The sequence below is a fragment of the Nerophis ophidion genome, linkage group LG12 (assembly GCF_033978795.1).
Source record: "Nerophis ophidion isolate RoL-2023_Sa linkage group LG12, RoL_Noph_v1.0, whole genome shotgun sequence".
Classification (NCBI taxonomy): domain Eukaryota; kingdom Metazoa; phylum Chordata; class Actinopteri; order Syngnathiformes; family Syngnathidae; genus Nerophis; species Nerophis ophidion.
Window position 1 is genome coordinate 51,632,324 of NC_084622.1, and position 25,176 is coordinate 51,657,499.

Below are 25,176 nucleotides of genomic sequence, written 5' to 3' on the forward strand. Positions count from 1 at the left end.
ATTTTCAGCATAATCCCAGTCAAAATCAGACAAACATTACAGGATCGCTAACAAAAAAGGTGAGATACAGGTAGAAAATGGGGGGGGGGGGGGTCGGTCTGAGTCTGGGGGGTCCAGACTGAGGCTAAGGGAAAAAATAACTTGTAGCTATAGCACACATCGCTCTTACATGTGTGTAAGAGGGAAACATCAATGATCAAAGAACACAAAGGACATAATCACTTCTCCATACAGTTATGAAGAATAAGTAAAGAAAACATATACACTGTGGTGGCCTCTGTGGTGTTTTACGCCATCGTCTGCTGGGCTGTAGGGAGCATGGCCAGAGACAGGGGCAGACCCAACAAAGCAACCAAAGAGCTTATATCACTAAGATTTAGAACTTTGTTGTAAAAAAATCCTCTTCCACGTCCGTCCCTGACATCCGCATTTCAGGCTGGCTGCTCTGGAAACACTCTGTGGAACACTTCCCACCCACACTGCTTGGTGTCTCGTCTGAGCTGCTGTGACTTAGATGAACCATCCATCCATTTTCTACCGCTTATTCCAATTGGGGTCGCGGGGGGTGCTGGTGCCTATCTCAGCTACAATCATGCAGAAGGCGTTGTACACCCTGGACAAGTCGGCAACTTATCACAGGGCCAACACAGATAGACAAAGACCATTCACACTCACATACACACACTAAGGCCAATTTAGTGTTGCCAATCAACCTATCCCCAGTTGCATGTCTTTGGAGGTGGCAGGGGCCTATCCCCAGGTGCATGTTTTATGAGGCGGGAGGGGCCTATCCTCAGGTGCATGTCTTTGGAGGTAAAAGGGGCCTATCCCCAGGTGCATGTCTTTGGATGTGGGAGGGGCCTATCCCCAGGTGCATGTCTTTGGAGGTGGGAGGGGCCTATCCCCAGGTGCATGTCTTTGGAGGTGGGAGGGGCCTATCCCCAGTTGCATGTCTTTGGAGGTTGTAGGAAGCTGGAGTACCCGGAGGGAACCCACGCAGTCACGGGGAGAACATGCAAACTCCACACAGAAAGAACCCGAGCCCGGGATTGAACCCAGGACTACTCAGGACCTTCGTATTGTGAGGCAGACGCACTAACCTCTCTTCTACCGTGCTGCCCAACTCAGATGACCACAGTAACTAATTAGAGTACCATAGTAACTAGTACATCATGCAAAATTGCAGACTCCAACCATTGAAATACTTTGTATAGGTCATTAGAAAAAATCACTGCACTTCATAATGGCAGCTACACTTTCCAACTTAAAGATCTGAAAACATTTTTGGGGAATGTCCGGCAGGCCAGGTTGAAAAGCTTAACTGGCTTCAATTTGCCCAGGGCTGTTCTACAGTCAACTAATGACACAAATCTGTTTGGAGCTGAAAATGTGTAACTTTTACGGAATGGAGTGGGGGTTCACAGAGTATTTAGAGAATTAGATATTTTGAGACCCTGTGAACACCAACCCCTCACCCATGCTGTCACTTAGACAGCATGATGTGTGCGCTGTGCATGCAAGGCGCTGTTGGTGTAATCTGCCTCTGCCAGCCTACCAAACTGAGCCAGAGTGGGCCAGGGTGTTTTAGAAGGGGCCAGTATGAGAAAAAGAGGTGGGGGGATGTAGGGTTGACGCTAATCCGCCCGTGCCACGCGCCGCATCACCAGCACCCTGCTAGTTGCACCACACCGCCTCCTCTATAGTGGGTCCACCGAGGCGCTACAACGCCCGCTGAATGCTATCAGCACAGACGACACGTTGCTCCCCCAAGCAGGGATTACTGAGCTGTCAATGAAGGCACCAATGGGAGGTTCCACGGTAAGAGAAGAACCAGCAAAAAGGGAGGTGTGCAATTCGCCGTTAGGATCCACCATTCTCTGTGAGGAAGAGGCCATGGCCAAAGCCGATACGCCAGTCAACAGCGGCTGGGAAACCACCTCGCTTGAACAACACAGGGAGCACTGAGGGCGAGGAGGAGGACATGTTTAAAAAAGGATCCATCACATTTCAAATGCACCCCTGAGACAACTGCTAGTCCAAAAGGAAAATGAACACAAGGCTATTGTAGAGAGAGTTTTGGACGGGGCATTAGTTTGCATGAACACAACAAAGGTAGTGTTTGTTGTCTGCTGACGACATCACAAAAGGAAGTTGAAATGTGCCAATACAAATCCGAAGGATCCATTTTTGTGCCATAGATATGATTAAGAAAATGCATAGTTTAATAAAATTACACTATTTTAAATGTAATGATATTGTCAGAGTACATTTAGTGTTGCATTACACTGCGAAAAAAGAGCCGTGAAAATACAAGATACAAAGTAGATTTTCGAAAAAGATACTAAAAAAGACCCACTCAGTGGTCTAGTGGTGAGAGTGTCCGCCCTGAGATGGGTAGGTTGGGAGTTCAAACCCCAGCCGAGTCATACCAAAGACTATAAAAATAGGAGCCATTGCCTCCCTTCTTGGCACTTAGCCTCAAGGGTTAGAATTGGGGGTTAAATCACCAAAAATGATTCCAGGGCGCGCAATCGCTGATGCCCACTGCTCCCCTCACCTCCCACGGGGTGATTAAGGGGATGGATCAAATGCAGAGGTCAAATTTCACCACACCTAGTGTGTGTGTGTGACAATCAATGGTACTTAAACTTTTGACTTAAAAATGAGTGAAATAACTAACTACATGGACTGATCATTTTTCTTGATAAAAACATCCTAAATTACGATTTGTATAACTAGAAATTAACAGGACTTTTAAGATACAAATAAGTATTTTATTCTGAAAACAAGCCTTATTTAATTTGCAATTCTTTGAGGGGGGTTGCTGCTAGCGGGGTGTATAAAATAGTCAGGATGTGTCATGAATACAAAGGATTATGGGTATTTGTTGTGTTGCGTTTATGTTGTGTTACTGTGAGGATGTTCTCACGAAATGTGTTTGACGTTCTTAATTGGTGTGGCTTCACAGCGTGGCGCATATTACTAAGAGTGTTAAAATTGTTTATATCACAACCATTAGTGTACTCTGTGTCACCCATTATGCCTTGCAGTCGTGTGCGTGTTGCCGCGGAAGCCACACACAACATGATGCTGGACTGACAAGCAGATCGTACATGTTGTAGTAGGAGACAAAGCCAATGGCTTCATAGCACACCCTAATACTTATTATCTGGGTGACTGCCGGCAGTCATTCAGGAGAATAATAGCGTTTTTTATTGACTTCTTCGCTTTATGACACGGGTCCTAAATGGCACTTCGAATGGCAAAGGATACCGATCACAGAACCATGCATATCAAATATTTCCGAATGGTTCAACCGCCACACCCCCGAATCTAATTCAAATCTATTTTTTCGTCATGTCAACCACCCGACCCGCGGTTTATCCGCGGTTTACCCGCGGACTCCGCGCATGAGACCGCAAACTGCGCATCTAGTACACGTGTACTCTCCTGAACAAAAGACATACATTGTGTACACAGATGCTAATACATATAACAGAAACAATAATTTAATCCATTCAAGAGGTGGTTTGACAAAGACACTTTAAATCTCAGTAAAACTAAAATAATCCAATTCTGTAGCAGCGGATGAGAAAAGGTAACAAGTAGAAATAGATGGAGAATAAAAGAGAACTAGCAAACTCAAAAATATACAACACAATGTGGCAAGAAATATGTCAATGAATAAATTAAATATGTACTATGCTGGGCTTCACGGTGGTAGAGGGGTTGGTGCGTCTGCCTCACAATACGAAGGTCCTGCAGTCCTGGGTTCAAATCCAGGCTCGGGATCTTTCTGTTTGGAGTTTGCATGTTCTCCCCGTGAATGCGTGGGTTCCTCCGGATACTCCAGCTTCCTCCCATCTCCAAAGACATGCACCTGGGGATAGGCCCCTCCCACCTCCAAAGACATGCACCTGGGGGTAGGCCCCTCCCACCTCCAAAGACATGCACCTGGGGATAGGCCCCTCCTACCTCCAAAGACATGCACCTGGGGATAGGCCCCTCCTACCTCCAAAGACATGCACCTGGGGATAGGCCCCTCCCATCTCCAAAGACATGCACCTGGGGATAGGTTGATTGGCAACACTAAATGGTCCCTAGTGTGTGTATGTGAGTGTGAATCTTGTCTGTATATTTGTGTTGGCCCTGCGATGAGGTGGCGACTTGTCCAGGGTGTAAACCGCCTTTTGCCCGATTGTAGCTGAGATAGGCACCAGCCCCCCCCCCCGCGACCCCAAAGGGAATAAGCGGTAGAAATGGATGGATGGATGTTCTGTGCTCAAAAACGGGGGGAATATAATATTTTGGAAGGATAGTTGCTCAAGTCTTGTCAGAACTACATTTTTGTGGGCGCTTATGCAACCCAAAAAGTTAATCCTTATGAAACCACAGAGACACATGGAAAGCAAGTGCATGCTTGGACTTTGGCAGCCTCACCAGGATCTGCACTAGTTTGTAAGTCAACAGACACCCGCAGACTTCAACATCCTTAATCTACTTACACCCACGCTTAGCTGCCAACTTATACACTACCACTTACTTAAACACAATTGCCATTTGCTTGTTAAGAGCATGCATGTTTTAGCTGAAAAGGGTAAAAAAAAGGGATCCATTGAGAAAACCGACAATAAAAAATGTAAGAGCTCGGTGGCGCTGGAGGCGGTACACACCTCTGCTTGGCACTCAGTGCCTTGGCTTTTGTGCAGCCGTCAATTACATCTGCGCCACACAGGCAAAATAAAGCTAACGAAATGGTATAGTTAGAAATATTCCATGAACGTAAAACTAACTTTTCCAGTGCAAAACTGCAGCCTGTCACTTCAAGAGAAGAGAGGATAAAAGAGCGTACAATCTTTCAATGCATATTATAACTGCAGGTGGGAAAAGTGATCGATTCTTATATGCATCACAACTTTTCTGAATCAGTGGATGAACATCCATATATCGATAATTGGTGTGTTCAATGCTTTGCACACTTCAACAAGTTTAACTGGAACCACATTACAGCAGAGAGTAACCAGCTAAGAGGAAATGATCAAGTGGAGTAATAAATTAAGAGACAGCATAATATGATAATGTGACATCACTGTGAGCCATAGAGATGAATGAGTAGATAGACACACCCCTGAGTGCGTGCAAGCAGAACATGTCTATGAGACTAAACTTTTTCCAGACAGGGAAAACAAAATTATCTATTAAGTATATCGGAAAAAAATATATATATATACACTCATACATATATACAGTATATACACACATATATATATGTATACACACACACATAATTATATATATATATATACACACACACATATATATACACACACACACACACACACACAGTATAGGTCAAAAGTTTGGACACCTCATTCTCATTTGTTTTTATTTTCATGACTATTTACATTGTATATTGTCACTGAAGGCATCGAAAGTATGAATAAACACATGTAGAGTTATGGACTTAACAAAAAAAGGTGAAATAACTGAAAACATGTTTTATAGCTGGCCCCACTATGGACTGGACTCTCACTATTGTGTTAGATCCACTATGGACTGGACTCTCACTATTATGTTAGATCCACTATGGACTGGACTCTCACACTATTATGTTAGATCCACTGTGGACTGGACTCTCACACTATTATGTTAGATCCACTATGGACTGGACTCTCACTATTGTGTTAGATCCACTATGGACTGGACGTTTACAATATTATGCTAGACCCACTCGACATCCATTGCATCCGGTCTACCCTAGAGGGTGGGGGTCAGCCACATCTGCGGTCCTCTCCAAGGTTTCTCATAGTCATTGACATCCCACTGGGTTGTGAGTTTTTCCTTGCCCTTATGTGGGATCTGAACCGAGGCTGTCATTGTGGCTTGTGCAGCCCTTTGAGACACTTGTGATTTAGGGCTATCTAAACAAACCTTGATTGATTAATTGATATTCTAGTTTCTTCAAAATAGCCCCCCTTTGCTCTGAGTACTACTTTGCACACACTTGGCATTCTCTCCATGAGCTTCAAGAGGTTGTCACCTGAAATGGTTGTCACTTCACAGGTGTGCCTTTTCAGGGTTGATTAGTGGAATTTCTTGCTTTATCGATGGAGTTGGGACCATTAGTTGTGTTGTGAATGAGAAGGTGTGTCCAAACAGATACACGCACATATTTATACCTATACACACACACACACACACACACACACACACACACACACACACACACACACACACACACACACACACACACACACACACACACACACACACACACACACAAAATCCCTTCATCCATTTCTACCGCTCATCCCTTTTAGGGGTCACAGGGGGTGCTGGATTATATATAGGTTTTTTTTTAATTCACACTTCTTTTGCTCTGATTCAACTACTTTAATATAACATGTACTAAAACACTCTGCAGATACTTTTTGTTTAATTTATTTTTGAGTTTTTTGATTAAATCTTTTTATTCCTGAAATTATTTTTAAACTTGTTTTTGTGTTAGTACACTAAAAGGTAACTGACCATTTCAAATTGTTTGTAGAGTTAATGTTAACTTAAAAAAATATATATTACAGTATTCCGTTGGGCTGCACGATTTTGATTAAAAAAAATATTGTGATACAATTTGCAATTTTTACATTAGATACATAAAAATTCGTAAAACTGAAAATAAGTCAAGGAGTGAATTATATTTATACAGCGCTTTTCTCAAGTGACTCAAAGCGCTTTACATAGTGACACCCAATATGTAAGTTACATTTAAAGCAGTGTGGGTGGCACTGGGAGCAGGTGGGTAAAGTGTCTTGTCCAAGGACACAACGGCAGTAACTAGGATGGCACAAGCGGGAATTGAACCTACAACCCTCAAGTTGCTGGCACGGCCACTCTACCAACCGAGCTGTTACTTTCTGACTGTCATTCAACAGATTATTGTCTCACGGTGGCAACACAAGAATATGCAACGATTTACTTAAACATATTTGGCCTTATAAAGGACAGACAGAGCTTTTGTCTACATCATGCTCAAAAACTGAAGAAATAGCCAATAAAAACTATACAGTGATTACAATGTAATGTAATCGTAACATAATAATGCAAGTAACCATTTAAAAGGATATAAACTTTATTTTTGTTATTGTATAATTGTTAACCATTGTACTGTAATCGGAAGCTATATAACTTTGTTATTCGAAATGACTAAGCAAACAAAAAAATAAAATGGACTCACTCTCTCACTGAAATCTACACATCAAGCTGCAAGTAGGATTCTTTCCACAGACAATTTTGCTCTTTCTTTAGGTTCTATAACTGTATGAAAATAACCCCCTCCTGTTACTGTATATTTATTTTGGATTCATGACAAGGGTAATGTTTTGATTTATGTTATTTTCATACCATTTATTTACATTAATGTTAAAAATGAAAATGATATTGTACTTAAGTTCGTATTTTTGTTGTTTTGGATCAACAGGACATTTTGTTTGGAATACTACAGTATTATGGCTTGAAACCTGATCTATCGCAATAAATGGACCTCGTTAAAAATATATATTTGCGGACCTCCAAGATTTGAGCAACTCCACTATAAAGTTAAGAAGAGCCCAACAAAAAATGTGTCTGCGTTACCAGGAAAATAGAAACTTCCATTTCCTGCTATCATGGCATGTCCTATTGTAACACGGATCTAAAGAATACTAAAAGCCTGATAATCGGGACATATCTGTTTAGCTGGCAGAACATCTGACCTCCTCTTTGTCATGATGGATCACCCACTACGAGCTGAGAGCCGTGTGCACAGCCAAGCATGCAAGTGTGACAAAAGGGGAGATTCCAAATGCATATCCATTCTCATTTCTCGCCCATCTGTTCCTGCGCAAAAAGGAGAGTGACATATCTGAGTGAATACAATGCTCTTCAAATGGTTCATCGTTCATTGTCCATGACGACGGAACACCCAAACACACCCAGCAAGCCCATAGAAAACAGTATTGCACTTGACACACTTCCATCTACTCTGTGAAGTGACCTATTCAGACAAAGCAGCGGGAAGCTGAGTGGCTGAAGAGCTGGAAAGTTAATGAATTCAAAGGCTTTGGTGCACTTTAAAGTGCAAATACTCACCACATGTTGGCTTTCCTTTGCTCAAAGGAGAGTCCCATTAAACCATTAGCGCCCGTCCGCTCTACACGTGACGCCCTTCTATAATTCTCTGTTTCCCAACACTGACTCCATGCAAACTAACCGTTTGTTAAGTCCAATTCTTGCAGCATCTCCCTTTGCTGAGGTGTAAAGAGATGAGAGAAACACTATGAAGAGCAATAGATAGGACATAAGCTCACCTTAATAGTGAAGACCTCAAACATCAGACTCTTAATACCCACCAAAATCATTAAGTGCTCTATTGGGTGACCGTGCCATCCAATGGGCTTCTGAAGTCCCAACAGACAAATGCCATGTTGGGATGTCACCACAAGGTAAAGACGACAGCGAGTGTGATGTCTCTGGTTGGCTTTACTGCCTGGTCAAATAACCTACTTCTCCCAAGCAAAAACAAGGCCTTGTGTGGATGACCTTTACTTCAACAAGGCTGAGATTTGGAGGGAAAAAGGTTCAAGGAAATGTGGAAAGTAGATAGGTAATACAGCCTTGATGTAACCTCAGAGGTTGTTAAAGGAAGAGCTGATAGATTTATCTGCAAGTTCCCATTATGGGTCTCAGTTTGTTAAAGTACCAATGATTGTCACAAACATACTAGATGTGGCGAAATTATTCTCTGCATTTGACCCATCACCCTTGATCACCCCCTTCCAACAACTTGCCTTCCTCAACAATTTCATGTCGCCCTTTCAGACATCTACTGTAAGACAAATCAGAAGATATGTCAATGCCAGACATGCTCTCAGGCATCAGAAATTGTTCTATTTTGAAGGCGTCGCCGCGGTAAGAATTGACTGTGTTCTGCAGGTCGTAGTTTGGACAAACCATGTCTGTTGCTCTTAGCATTTGTTGAAAGTATTTTGCTGATTTTAAAATGTTTGCGTAGCACATGTTTGAAAGCTGCCACAGGGTTAAAATTGTCATCTCCAAACACCAATTTCTTTTTTGGTCAATGAGTGGAAAGTTACCACTGACTGACATTAACAGGTACTTAACAGCCATTTGTTCTCCCCATTGAACCCAGAAGAGTAGTAAATAGTCAGCAGTTCGGTCAATAAACGACTAGTAATTTTTTTTACATGTCCTGTCCAGCCACACAGGAAAAATATTGTTCTTAATGTAGATGCCCATATCTGCTGTACAGATTTAGTTTGCAAAAGAGAAGTGTGGGATACTTGTCTTGTTGCCTTATTTGTATTAGACTTTTTTAAATGGATTTATTATTAGACTATAAAATAAAAATGTTTAGTTGTTGCAGAGGCTATAACACCCATAGAAAATGCACACACCCATGGGGAGAACCTGCAAATAGGCCGTAAATAGTAACTAGCCTGCTCAGGGACGTAGTTGGTGAGAGTGTCTGTCCTGAGATCGGTAGGTTGTGAGTTCAAACCCCAGCTGAGTCATGCCAAAGACTATTAAAAATGTGACTCCCCTCTCAACATGAAGGGTTTGAATTGGGGGTTAAATAACCCAAAATGGACAGCGGCCACCGAGGGTGATGGGTCAAAACGCAGAGGATAATCTCACCGCACCTAGTATTTGTGTGTGACAACCATTGGTACTTTAACTTTGCTGGAATTGCACCAGGGACCATGCTGTGAGGCAGGAGCACTCATCTTCATCCATTAGAAATGTCTGGACAAAGACAACCATCATGTATGTATTTTTGTGTGTGTTTATGTATAAACTGAACATGTAAGGGTTTCTACTGTGGGTTACAATACTGTTACTATCACTTATGGAAATCATAAAAAAATATATATGTCATTGATGCGTACAATGGGTCATGTACATTAAACTAACATTTCCTTGCCTCTAATAAACAGGACAAGACAAAACAGTGACATCCGTTTGGTGAGGCCCAGCTTTGAAAAGGTTTTTGACAAGAAAGACAACGGTGGCATTTCTTGACAACTGCAACACATGCCAAACAAAATGGTTGAATCAATAGACTGGTACAGTTTCATCAACAGTAATGGTTTACATTGTGCTTTCAAATAGTGCTGCATGACTCAGTACAAGGATGATAGAACTTGAAGTGCTATGTAGAGTGGGCATGTTATTATTTGAATTGTGTTCTTAGTCAATTTATCAGGCAACTGTCTCGTGTATGTCGGACGATCTAATGGAGGTATGGATGTAATATCCATCAAACAGTCAACCTTTGTGTTCTCACCCTGGTGCCAAAAAGTAATGATAAATACTTTAAAAAGGCACCATTATTTAGATGCACTACGAGCCATCTCCTGCCTGGCAATTGATTTTGCGTGTAGTCCTTCAAAATACCTAACCAACAGTTTCAGAGTTTATCTTAAATGGGTCAGTTGGTTATTTCAAGGACAGGTCACATCCCAGCATGACCTTAACGTGTTTCCCTCCTGAAGATAAGGCTGGACATGGGTAATGTCAGCATGTCTGTGAGTGACGCCTGTTTTAGTCGGGTGCAAGGTTTGACCCCAAAGCATATACATTAGGGGTGCACACACTTTTTTCTTCAGGCGAGCTACTTTTCAATTGACCAAGCGGAGGGGATCTACCTCATTCATATATATAATTTATGTTTTTTTTTATTTATGAAAGAGACATTTTTGTTAACAAGGTAAAGGGGTTTAATGATAATACAAGCATTTTTAACACATTTTACCGTTGGTGTATTACCTGTTTGTGATGACTTGCATTGATTGGAATCAGACAGTAGTGATGGTAACGTCAACATCTTCAAATGGGGGAGAAAAAAAGTCTTCCTTTCTGTCCAATACCACCTGAAAGTGGTTGCTTTTTTGCATCTTATTTGTCCAGCTTCCATACCCCTTTTTATACACTTTTTACATAAAATACATTAGCGGCAAACTTCGTAGCTTGCTAGCTTGTGCACGCCACCTTTCTGAGACTCTAATTTGTTAGCACAGGCAGGAGGAAGTGGGGCTTTTATTGTGAAGACAGGAACTGTGCAAACTGTGCAGTCCGTCTTTAGAGTTTTGACGGCAGGTATGGCGCTAGAGTGTTGAAATAAAGTGTTTCTCACCTTTCTGTCGGTCATTTTTTCTTAATGAGCTTGTGTCATGTCACAAAACCCTCTGGTGCCGTAAACGCCAATCAAATGATAAAAGTGATGTCTTGGTGAAGATTGATGATTGCTAATTTTTAGGTCTATTTTTTAATGCCTGGCAAGCGATCAACTGACACATCCTCCACCATCGACCGCTAGCTTTCAAACGACGTAATGGACACCCTTGATATACAGTATATACGCGAGATGTACAAACCCCATTTCTATATTAGTTGGGAAATTGTGTTAGATGTAAATGTAAACGGAATACAATGATTTGCAAATCATTTTCAACCCATATTCTTTTGAATATGCTACAAATACAACATATTTGATGTTCAAACTGATAAACATTTTTTTTTTTTTTTTTGCAAATAATCATTCATTTTAGAATTTGATGCCAGCAACACGTGACAAAGAAGTTAGGAAAGGTGGCAATAAATACTGATTAAGTTGAGTAATACTCTACAAAATGCAGTACGTCAGACTGAAGGACATCACGTCTGACACTGATCAGCAGCACCGGAGCACCTCAGGGAACGGTGCTGGCCCCTCTTCTCTTCACCCTGTACACCGCTGACTTCTGCTACAACTTAAGAGCTGTGTCACATCCAGAAGTACGCGGATGACACAGCCATCGTCGGGTGCATCAGGGACGGCAGAGAGGAGGAGTACATCTAAGAAGGACAGCTCCAGACTTGAGAAATCGATCAGGCGGGCCGGTTCTATAATCGGAATGAAACTGGACTCACTGGTGACGGTGGCAGAGAAGAGGACTGTGGACAAACTAGTGAGCATCCTGGATGATGCCAGTCACCCTCTGCATAGCGTTATCAGTAGCCAGAGGAGCCTGTTCAGTGCTAGACTGCTTCATCCCAAGTGCAGGACTAATAGACTCAAAAACTCCTTTGTCCCACACGCCATTAGACTGTACAACTCCTCTCTGGGGTGGGGGGTACTAGGATGACAGGGGATGCAAAACAATAACAGTGCAATACGTTTTCATAACATGGTCACTACTGCCTACTTTGTCTTGTTATATTCTTATTTTACTGTTATATTTTTATTCCCATTGTTGCTTTTTATTTTTTATTCTTATTGTAATATTTCTCTTTTTTGTTTCCATTTAAACCCCCATTATTTACTTTTAAATTTTATTTAAATTGATCTCAACTCTGTACACTGCTGCTGGAATTTTAATTTTCCTGAAGGAATCAATAAAGTACTATCTATCTATCTATCTATCTATCAATCTATCAAACTCTTATTGGCACATCCCAGAGGTGTGCAGGCTAATTGGGAACAGGTGGGTGCCATGATTGGGTATAAAAGCAGCTTCCATGAAATGCGAAGTAATTCACAAACAAGGATGGGGTGAGGGTCACCACTTTGTAAGCAAATTGTCCAACAGTTTTAGAACAACATTTCTCAACGAGCTATTGCAAGGAATTTAGGGATTTTACCATCTACGGTCCATAAAATCATTAAAAATTTCAGAGATTTTGGAGAAATCACTGCATGTAAGCGATATTACGGACCTTTGATCCCTCAGGCGGTACGGCATCAAAAACCGACAGTGTGTAAAGGATATTACCACATGGGCTCAGGAACACTTCAGAAAACCACTGTCAGTAACTACATTTGGTCGCTACATCTGTAAGTGCAAGTTAAACTCTACTATGCAAATATCCTGAAACGCCGCCGGCTTGGCTGGGCCCGAGCTCACCTAAGATGATCTGATGCAAAGTGGAAAGGTGTTCTGTGGTCTGACGTGTCCACATTTCAAATTATATTTGGAAACAGAGGACGTGGTGTCCTCCAGAAAAAAGAGGAAAATAACCATCCGGATTGTTATAGGCGCAAAGTTCAAAAGCCAGCATCTGTGATGGTATTGGGGTGTATTAGTGCCCAAGGCATGGGTAACTTACACATCTGTGAAGGCACCATTAATGCTGAATGGTCCATACAGGTTTTGGAGAAACATATGTTATCCAAGCAAAGTTATCATGGACGCCCCTGTTTATTTCAGCAAGACAAGTGTTACAACAGCGTGACTTCGTAAAAAAAAAAAAAACAGAGTGCGAGTACTTTCCTGGCCCGCCTGCAGTCCAGACCTGTCTCCCATAGAAAATGTGTGGCGCATTATGAAGCGTAAAATACGACAGCGGAGACCCCGGACTGTTGAAGGACTGAAGCTCTACATAAAACAAGAATGGGAAATAATTCCACTTTCAAAGCTTCAACAATTAGTTTCCTCAGTTCCCAAACGTTTATTGGGTGTTGTTTAAAGAAAAGGTGATGTAACACAGTGGTGAACATGCCCTTTCCCAACTACTTTGGCACGTGTTGCAGCCATGAAATTCTAAGTTAATTATTTGCAAAAAAAAATAAAAATTTAAGAGTTTGAACATCAACTGAATATGGGTTGAAAAGGATTTGAAAATCATTGTAATCCGTTTATATTTACATCTAACACAATTTCCCAACTCATATGGAAACGGGGTTTGTAATAGTATTGTGAATATCGCAGTATTTTGGTCTTAAAATGCGATACCTACTGTGAAGCATGGGGGTGGTTTGGGGCTGTTTTTCTGCTAAGGGGACAGGACGATTGATCCGTGTTAAGGAAAGAATGAATGGGGCCATGTATCTTGAGATTTTGAGCCAAAACCTCCTTCCATCAGTGAGAGCTTTGAATGGTTGACCAAATATTTATTTTCCACCATCATTTACAAATAAATTCTTTAAAATTCCGACAATGTGAATTCCTGGATTTTTTTTCCACATTCTGTCTCTCACAGTTGAAGTGTACCTATGATGAAAATTACAGACCTCTGTCATCATTTTAAGTGGGAGAACTTGCACAATCGCTGGCTGACTAAATACTTTTTTGCCCCACTGTATATATACACACAGAGTACCAGTATTTTTTAGGTACCGGTTCCTAATTGAGTCGATTCAGGAGTGTGATGACCTCTAGCCACAGGTCCTGTCTTGTTTGGATCTGTGAGTATACTTCCCATGTTCTGTGTTTAAATAATTGTGGAGGGGGGTGTGGTCTGCGGGCGTGCCGTGGAGCGGGGTGTGTAAAGACCGGCTTTGAAACCAGCGGCAGTTGAGTAGATTGCCCAGTTGGGACTTGTTATCTAATCACCTGTTGCCCTTATTAGCAGCCGCCGGGACGAGACACAGGCTTGGAGTTGCTGGTGAGCAGACGCATGAGACCGAGAGACATTTTGCTGGAAAGCAAAACCATACTGCAGTATGAAAATAAAATACTCGTTACCTCAGACTACCGGGCTCACGAGAGGATCTTTGTGTCAGAAGAACCCACAGGAGGGCAACCTCCACATTCCTGTTTAACGCTCGTATTTTGGTTTCACTTCCTGTGTGTGTTGTCCTGCAGAGACTTGATCAGTGCTGCTGAGTGCCTCACGCTTTCGTTGGTGCTGGATTATTGCTTACTGTTTGTGCGACAGGTATAAAGTCTATTCTTTGTATTTTGTGTGCTAACCTGCAGTATGATTCCTTTGCGTTATTGATAATTACAAATAATTCTTATCTGGAGGTCACAACTGCCGCTACTACGCGAGACGTAAGAAGAAGGACCGTTCTGATTCTGGACAAATGATATAATGGGGCTACCAGTATTTCTTTTGATCCATCTGACCATCGTTATTATGACCCGCTGCCGCAAGTACTGCAGCCGCCGTGCCTACGCAAAAGATATCAGCTTGGACTAATCACAATTAAAGAAGCAACACTACACAAACGTTCCAAAGACAATTTTTTCTCCTCAAAAGTCCCTCAAAGTCATGCACCATTTCAGTTTAAAGTGAACACTCTTTACTCACAATCATCACTGCCGTGTTTTGTCAATCGTCATTATAGCGATCAATAAATAAAAATTGAATCAAAAGTGAAAAAATATATTAATCCATAAATTTACTTAGAAGCAATCTACAAAACCCAATCAATACCAGTGAAGTTGGCAGGTTGTGTAAATGGTAAATAAAAACAGAATATAATGATTTGCAAATCCTTTTCAACTAATATTAAATTGAATAGACTGCAAAGAGAAGATACTCAACGTTCAAACAGGAAAATGTTATTTTTTGCAATTATAAGCTTATTTGGAATTTGATGCCTGCAACACGTTTTAAAAAAACTGGCACAACCAGCTATTTCAAGGAATTTAGGGATTTCAACATCTATGGTCCGTAATATCCTAAAAGGTTCAGAGAATCTGGAGAAAGGCCAAAAACCAACATTGAATGCCCGACCTTCGATCCCTCAGGCGGTACCGCTTCAAAAAGCAACATCAGCGTGTAAAAATATGACCACACGGGCTTAGGAACACTTCAGAAAACCACTGTCAGTAACTACAGTTTGTCGCGACATCTGTAAGTGAAAGTTAAAACTCTACTATGCAAAGCAAAATACATTTATCAACAACACCCAGAAACGCCGCCGGCTTCGCTGAGCCCGAGCTCATCTAGGATGGACTGATGCAAAGTGGAAGTGTTCTGTGGTCCACATTTCAAATTGTTTGTAGACACTGCTGACGTCGTGCAAGCACGAATGGGAAATAATTCCACCTGAAAAGCTTCAAATGTTTACTGAGTTTTAAAAGGAAAGGCCATGTAACACAATGGTAAAAATGCCCCTGTGCCAACTTGTTTGCAATGTGTAGCTGCCATTATATTTTACGTTAATGATTATTTGCAAAAATAATTTAAGTTTCCCAGTTCGAACATTAAATATCTTGTCTTTGCAGTCCATTCAATTGACTATAAGTTGAAAAGTATTTGCAAATCATTGTGTTCTCTTTTTATTTACCATATACACAGTGTGCCAACTTCACTGGTTTTGTAGAATCAACAGACAGGTCTCTCTCCAATCAAAACGTGGCATCAAAACATACCTTGCTTCAATGTGTTTCAGTTCGTTCTGTCTCTTGACACCACAAACTGGACGATGAAGCATTACCCTTGCTCACCGAATCTCTTGATTTATATAGTACACACGACACAGACACGTATGGCCTGTGGTCCATCATTCACTCCGGTACATCAGTGTGCAACATAAATAGTGATAGGTAACGTAGATTAAGAGGGGTATCCTAACAATAACTCTAAAGAAAACTCCTGTATTACAGTGAATCTGGACTACAAAAAAAATATGGCGGATATCTTAGAAAACTACAAGACAAAGCTTAACCTATTGTTACTATAACAATCTACAAGTTCAATTTTAGGACTAGATAGAACAATCCCATGATACAAGATAACCTGAGTAGAGTGGAAATAATAGGCTACCTCCTTCAGCGCTGCCTCAGAGTGGTTGTGGTGTTAGACCTGGTTGGGTGGGATTGTAAGATGCGGGGCAGAGAGGAGGAAGGGTAATGGTTGTCAGCTTCATTGGGGTCATCAGGTGGGCACCCTCCTTCTCCGGCGTTTCAATGATAGGCCCACGACACCTCCAGAGGGCTCATCGGCAACACCTGGCGTCCCAGGTGAGCCCCCCTCTGCTTTTAACCATTATGTGATGTAGGTCTTACTACACCCCCAGATGGTGTCTCTCCTCTTCATCCACAGCCACCGACTGGCTGTCTCTGCTGCTCCTGAGAGGGCTTTGATGGTGTTTCGCAGGGTTTGGCCTCGAAATCCGATGTCCTTAAGCAGCCTGATTGTTGTCTGGCCCACAAAGCCTCTGCAGCCAACTTCCACTGGGCAGACCTTGGCCTTCCATCCATTCTGCTCAGCATCAGCTGCCAGTTCGGTGTACTTAAGGCTTTTGCGTTCGAATGCCTCCTCCACAGCAGCCTCCCAGGGAACCGTGAGTTCTATTATATATACAATACGCAGTGAGGAGGACCAGAGCACAATGTCTGGTCTGAGGTTTGACATGGCTATCTCTGAAGGAAAGCAGAGCTTTTGATCAAGATCCACCACCATTTTCCAGTCACGAGACCTTCCGAGCTGGCCTATGTCTGTTATATGGCCTTTGGTGGACTCTGCACCTTCTCGGATGAACTCTCTTGTGGCTGTAGGATGTACTTTTGGCGGGGGCAGGGCATTGATATAGGTTGCCTCTCTCTTCCCCTCCATCTTTCGGTATTCCTTTTTATTTATTAATTTATTTTATTTACCTTTCTAGTTATGTATACGTATTGTTGCATTTGTACAACTGTATTGTTGATAATAGAGGTAAACTATTGGTATTGTTCATAATCAATAGCGCTTTTTCTATTGGTATTTGTATTGCTCCAGTTGTGTAAAAATGCTCGATGTCATGTCTATATTATTTATTTCACTAACTGCTTATTTGCTATCACTTTTACGATCATATTTGTATATATCGTATGTGCTGGTGTTGTTCTATTGTTGTTGATGTTATTGTTAGGTTTGCTATCGTTTTTGTCTCTCTGTCTAATCCCCCTCTTATTACCACAATTTCCCCGTCTTCCTTTTTTTCCTCTTTCTATCCCCTCCTGCTCCGGACCGGCGGCACCAAATGATAATATAAATACATTTAATAAAGTCAAATTCAAATAAGGCAACAAGTATCCTATACTTCTCTTTTGTAAAGTAAATCTGAACAGCCGATATAGGCATTTACATCAACTATATGATTTGCCTGAGAAGCTGGACAGGACAAAAAAATAATAATAATAAAAAAAAGAAATCTGAAAGGCAAGATTACCAACCTTCGCCTGTAGGGGGTCACAAATCAATATGGACTACAAACAAAATGGTGGATTTTTTTTTATAAGACTCCAAGTAGACAAAATGGCGGCTGCCAGCTTGACTTCCATTGGCTGAGTGTTGTTTCCAGAGTGCACTGCAGTTAAACTAAAGCGTCTGTTTTTGATTTCATTTGAGGGCTAATTCCTTGTTTTCATTCACCTGCTGGTTTGGAACATTTACATGCAATCAAAATGACTTTTAAGGACAAGCCATGGGTAAAGATGGTGTGTGGACTAGGTGAGTACCTGGGTGAGTCACCGTCTGACTCATATATAACAATCGTGTTAAAACAAAAGTGTTACATTGTAGTAAGGGTGCAGACCATGTTAAACAGAATTCAGTCGTGAATGATCGTGGAGAGGATCCAAAATGGCTCCTAAAGTACAGAAGACTACAACATTGTCCGAAGGTTGTTTAAAAATAAAAAACTTTGACAAACCTACTTTATAACAAATACATTGAGGTGACTCCCACATTCTATCTGTAGGTTTCATAAATCATTATGATGTTGGACTTGAAATAAAATGGCAGATTTCTTGAGAAACTCTAAAACAAAATGGCGGCCAGATATGATGCATGCCTACTTCCGGTTTTAAATCTTTAGGGCATGGCCACTGCCTGTGACGTACCCCCCCCCCCCAAAGAAAAACAACCCTTTGCTTGCCCCCCTTAAAGGGGAACTTTGCCTATCAGTCACTGTGTCTTCTCTCAGCCAGCCATGTTGTAGTTTTCAAGTTCTTCTACATGGAGTCTACTGGCAGATATAAGATAGAACTATCCGCTACTTTGTATTAAAAATGGCAACAGTGGAGGATGCGTGTGCATGTACGAGCCAGTGTGTCCCACAACTTGAGGATAGAGACTACAACTTCGGACTACAATGGCGATTTCATGCAAGACTCTTCAGGTAGGTATAATATACACACATACATATATATACATATATATATATACACATACATACATACATATATATACACATACATACATATATATACATACATACACATATATATATATATACATACATATATACATATACATACACATATATATACATACACATATATACATATACATACACATACATATACATACATATACATACACATATATATATATATACATACATAGATATATATAAATATATTAGGGGTGGGCAAATTAATGCGTTAATTATGAGTTAACTCATCAATTTATTAACGCCGACAATTATTTTATCGCACATTTGCGTATGTTGTTTACATGCTTTTATTTTGTTAACGCCTTTTCTTAACAAGATGGCGTCGCCCGGCGTCAAGGGGCTCTTGGTAAAGATGGAACATTTGGCAAAAATACCGGACAATTCTGCAAATTTCATGGCTGGTTTACAGCGTGGTCACTCCGGGATCACTTACGACCGCCAGACAATTCTGGATGTGGATAGATCGGGCCGTTTTGGACTGAATGACGCGCGCTTGCTAGACCGGCTAGCTAGCATGGGAATACTTTGCCGGCTACATCCAGCGGCCTGTGAAGCAGCGGAGTATATGTGTTGTCTGTCTATTTATGAATAATGCAGACCAGGAGTGTTGGCTGAGTTCTTAATGTTTACTTTCAGAGCGTGCATATCACAACATACAAGATGCCGTCATGGTGACACACAACCTATACCGGGCTACCGCGCATGCTCGTCACTCCTGTTGCATGCTGGGTAGGGTAGTTATTTTATTCCGTGGCTCATAACATCACAATATAGTACCATGTATATGCGTTCAGTTTATCAAAGCACCAAGCAAACAATCGGAAAATTCCCATCATATCGATTCCTAGATATGGTCATAATTATTTTAAGTGCACTACGCAGAATAAACACAACATTATTAATATTGCTACAATGGATAATTTGATCAAAAATTCCCTAAAACAGCCCACTACCTATAATATAGGTTTTTTAAACATAAGATCCCTGATAAAAAAAATGTTTCTGCTGTTACCTCAGAAATTGCCTGTTCAGATGTTATGATTGTGGCTCACAGATTTGTATGTAGATTATATTTATTTTCCATAACAAACAGGATAACTTAAATACCCTGGCAGTGGCAATAAGCTTAAATGTTTGTATTTAAATTTTTTGAGTTGATTTTCATAAAATATGCTATTTAACTGCTACTGTTTAACAAGGACTGATTTAAATTGTGTTTGCACAACAAATGTTTTGGCGCTTTTGTTCATGTGGGAGAATATTCCAATAAAAGGTGCACTACACACTACTTTTGAATTCATTATTGGGCTTTGCGTATACAATGCAGTTAATCGCGATTAATCCGAGAAATAGTGCGATTAACTTCGATTAAAATTTTTAATCGTTGCCCAGCCCCTAATATATATATATATATATATATATCCATATATATATATATATATATATATATATATATATATATTAAAGTATCCGGTGACGTCACCAATGGGAAAAACGTCACAAATAGGACAAATTCCAAACAGCTTGTTTGGCGTTAGTATGCAGGAAGGCAAGATCTCCGCAATCCCTCCATGGTTTGATTTGGAATTTTTGGGGACTTACGCAGATCCCAAATTCACAAAAACAATATTGGATAAGAAAAAAGGATAACTAAAGTCCCCTTTAATACTGTGACAAAATCATATTGTGAGATTTTGATATGGTTACATCCCTAGTACATAGTTCCATGTAAAACACCTCAATGCTAGGTGAGTGTTTTGTACTGAACTGTGTGACACATTTCAATCGATCCAACTTATCGGGTCAAACTCAAGGCTTTAATAACGAACACCACCATTTGGAGTATTGGTCTGAGAAATAGGAAACATTTTTCCAAATGTTGGGTTGCGGCACTAATGTCACCGCTCTCCTGGGTTATAACAATAAATTGAGTACTCAAACAAAAGCAAGCTATATGTAATTTTTTTTACATTAAACTAATCTGATTACTGTATGAACACAGTTTGTTCTAAGTTACACAAATTATATTTATATTGGGGGTAATCAGAGTGGGCAACACGGTGGAGAAGGGTTAGTGCATCTGCCTTACAATACAAAGGTCCTGAGTAGTCCTGGGTTCAATCTCGGGCTCGAGATCTTTCTGTGTGGCATTTGTATGTCCTCCCCGTGACTGCGTGGGTTCCCTCCGGGTACTCAGGCTTCCTCCCACCTCCAAAGACATGCACCTGCGGATAGGTTGATTGGCTAAACTAAATTGGCCCTAGTGTGTGAATGTGAGTGTGAATGTTGTCTGTTTTGGCCCTGTGATGTGGTGGCAACTTGTCCAGGGTCTCCCCCGCCTTCCGGCCGATTGTAGCTGATAGGCACCAGCACCGCCCGCGATCCCAAAGGGAGTAAGCGGTAGAAAATGGATGGATGAATGGGTAATCAGAGTCACCCACTTCTAATGTTTTACGTATCATTGCAGCAACTATCTTTTGCAACCATACTCTTATCTCCTCGCTTGTTTTGGCCATCTTCTTCATCACCCTTTTCCTGAACTCCGAACATTTCTTTCTTATTTCAACCTGTGTGCAGTTCTCGCAGCCCACAGGCTCACAATCTTAACCCTCTTTTATTTGCTCAAAAGACGAAAAAGATTCACATCCTTCTGACTCCTGATTGGGCAGAGAGTGCAGAGCTCAGGCACATGGCTAATTCCAATATGAGTGGCGTATTTTTAAGGGGGCGTGGCCCTGGACCACCCACGCAATCATCTCCGGTCAATTCCAGGTTAATTATGATGTAACGAAGAAATGCCCTTGGAGTCTTGCATGTGCATACTTTAATACATCTGAATTAGTTCTTGCCTAAGCCGTTTTCTGGATTTCAACGCACGCCAATTTTTAGTAGGAAATCCATGCAACTCTTAATACATGAGGCCCTTGGTTGCAGAGATTCAAGAGTAGAAGATAAACAAGCCTCTATGGGTGTTGCTCATGCAGGCAAACATATTTTCTTGTTTTCTCTTTAGTTTCCAGCATCAATGCTTTATTTTTCCCCCCGTTTTGTCCACCCGGTATGACCCGGCCAACACTTCTGATAAACTAACACAGTAGTCTACAGCGCACGCACAGAGTGCTCGACCCACACATCTCAGTCCTATCATTCAAAAGCAACTGAGTAGTAGGCAGAGGTTAGGTCATAAACTCAATTACACTAAAGCAAAATCAGAACCACAAAATCTTACTTCTGCTTGGCTGTAAAAGATGTTTTTCATAGACTCACTTCCCGTCTGTGGTATAAAAGGTTCACTGATTTATTTTACATTTCAACTCCTACCCTATAGTATTTTGTAAATGTTCTGTACTAGAAGTCGTCGCCAACCACATAGCCAGCACTTCTAATGCCTGCCACTCACCATTTCCTTATGTAGCTCTTTCAGTGGTTAGATCACGCTTTGCTTTTAAAGGATTAATCCACATGTCATCCAAAAGTGAGAACCACCGATCTTGTCCAAATAACTACTAATTTGCTGAAATTTACGTAATATAATATGTGTCCACAATGTGTCCACCACGTCACCAAGATGGATTGTTGTGTTGTTAGTCCTTGAATTTAAAACCGGAATAAAGCCCTCAAACCGCAATATTCTTTCCACTGACATTTGGCTGTGGGAACGTGCAAAGATATGACCCATTAAGCAAAGAGAGGAAAACATTTTACTTTACTGAGTATACAGCCAGTGTTTCACTTGTTCAATATTGCCATTCAGCCCTCCTAAAAAAACCTCGGAATTTCAACAATGAGCTGCCATCATGAGCCAAAACCTGGGACGGAAAAGAAAAGTGAGGAGCTTGGAACCCTGTCATTTTTCCGTGTAAGCCCCACCGCCACTATCTTATCCGCTCAATCCTCTCATCGTCATTCAAATCTCCCCCTCACTCCATCCCATCCCAGCCGTGGCCCTTTTTAAAACTCTCTCCCTCCTCCCAGTCCAGCACGTTTTCTGATGCTAATTATTTAAACCTCTCTGTGAGCACCATCTCTCCCATTTATTCAACTCTCGCCCTAAAAGCCTGGCCCCAGCGACAAGGTGTTTGACTAAGGCCTTGATGAGGAAAAAATTATAAATCAGACTTAAGACTTTACTCTCTTCTCCATTACTTTCCAAACTAAAACAATTTCAAACCTGTGTTTAAACAAATCCAGTTTGAGGTTTATTTGTCCAGAAAACTCTACACAGCTAATAACCATGACGTGAAACTAAAGACGAGCTCCCATACTCAAACATGTACATTTTGTTATTTCACTTTTGTACTGAGATGAAATCATGAATAAAACTTCAAGTTTGTAAACACACCACCCCCCTTGAGAAAAGACTTGTAGCATGGGAATGTGACCTTTGTTGGACAGCGCTGGCCCGTGAGGGTCACTGTCCCCAGTGTTAAGTGACTTAGAGCAGTCTGAGGGATCAGTTTTCCACAACCAGGTGCCTTTGCATCCACATGGGGGAAAAATAATAATTCATCTGGTCTCCTCTTGTATCTAAACTTGTTTTTCTCTTTGTTTATTCCCACTCAGTTTTTGCACGCTCCCTCTCGGGTTCAGTTCAAAAGCCTACGCACGGAGCATCTAGATCTCAGCTCAGGAAAAACACCACTGAGATGCTCACCATCAGCATCACTATGGTTGATTTTCAAAGTTACATAAAGGTTTTGCAGCAACCACCTGATAGACTACACACTGGCATGTGATAAACAAACGTGCCAAACCCATGAAAGAAAGGGTTCTGTTTCCATCTGTGTACTTGTCTATGGATCTTCTCATTCATCCAGGTCATTAACTGAGCAGTACAGTTGTGATTGATTCAATGTCCTAAGAATACGCAAATCTCTTGTTGGCTTACTCTTTGATCTTAAACAATGTGATGGCAATTAAAATGTAATAACTAAAATGCACACAAAGGAATTTCAAAAAGGACTCACCTTGATATTCCTGTCCTGGGGTGTAGGCAGTGGGGTTGCCCGTTATCTGGAGTGTGAGCAGCACTTCTCCTCCACCTTCAGCAACCCCAACTCCGTCCAATTCCCCGTGATGAGTGCACAGGAAGAAAAATGGGTTAAAGCGGGGGTAGAAGCTCGCCGGGGACACCCCGAAGTCCATGCTGCTGCTCCCCAGGACCAGGGTCAGCAGGGCACAGCCGAAGGCGCCCCCGAGAGAGGCCCACGCTGCGGCCATCTGCCCTGAAGGAGCGAGGGTCTGTAAGGTGTGGAGGGGAGGACACAGGGGAGGGCACAGATGAGATGGATTCCAAGAAGAAGCTTCTGGAGTCCACAGATGGGTAAAAAGTCCAAAAGTGTGTGTCTAAGTACGTGTTGTGTGATATTGTGTCAAAGTGTGGGAAAACTGTGGAGCTCTGTTCTTCTTGCTTCCTCTCCCTGTCCTACCTTTACTCAGGGAGTTTAGAGGTTGGGCTGCGCTGTCCTGCTCCAGCGTTTAAATACCTCACCCCCTCCCTGTGGCTCCCTCTCTCCTCCCACCCTCCCTCTCCGCGCTCGCCTCGCTCCAACACCAGCTCCTCGCGTGCTGCTAGCGCTCCATGAGACGGCCTCCTTTCTCCTCCTCCTCCCTCTTCAGTGTCTATGCCTCTGCCTTTTGCTTAAGCTCCCATCCTGGTCCTGTCTTCTCCACAGCCTCTTCATCCCTCACTGAAGCACTGCCTTTGCACTCTTCAGACCTTGGATCACCATGCAGCTTAGTGTCTTCAACTCCAACCAGCCCCCTGACACATCCCTCTCACTCTTCTCTCGCTTCCCTTTGTCTGTTTAGCCATCCACCAGACTGTCTTCTCCTCTCCCACCCACTATCACACCTCTTTTACTCCCACTTGGTCCCCTACTCCATATTTCAATCTCCCTCCTACAGTATGCAACCTCTCCATCTCCCCTCCCTTCCTCAGCAAAACATTGTTTTCCATTTCTGTTGCATCTTTCATGAGTTTTTCCATCAGAATCTCATTTTCCACAGGATTCTCTAACTATTTCCCCCTCTCCATGTGAAAGTAAAGTGTGCCAGATTAAGCCACCCCTCTAGACAGACACCAGTCATAGCGTTGCTTTCTAACCCCCACTGCGTCTGGCTGATGGATGAACATTTCACTAGTGCACTGTGCACACCCAACATATCTGCCATTCCTCTTTTTCATCCTAACACGCAAGTTTCCAAATGATGACAGTATTATCTTTATAGGCCAGACAATACACAGA

The 25,176-nt window shown here is 41.8% G+C and overlaps 1 protein-coding gene across 1 annotated transcript in view; it reads right to left on the bottom strand.

The window, feature by feature from the left end:
• The window catches only part of LOC133563538 (reelin-like), a 311,302-nt gene extending 286,909 nt beyond the window's left edge, over positions 1-24,393 (bottom strand). Inside the window, exon 1 of the mRNA XM_061917708.1 lies at positions 23,896-24,393. Coding sequence (XP_061773692.1) covers positions 23,896-24,148 — 253 coding nt within the window. The 5' untranslated portion in view covers positions 24,149-24,393. The remainder of the gene's footprint in view (positions 1-23,895) is intronic.
• Between the last annotated feature and the right edge of the window lie 783 nt (positions 24,394-25,176).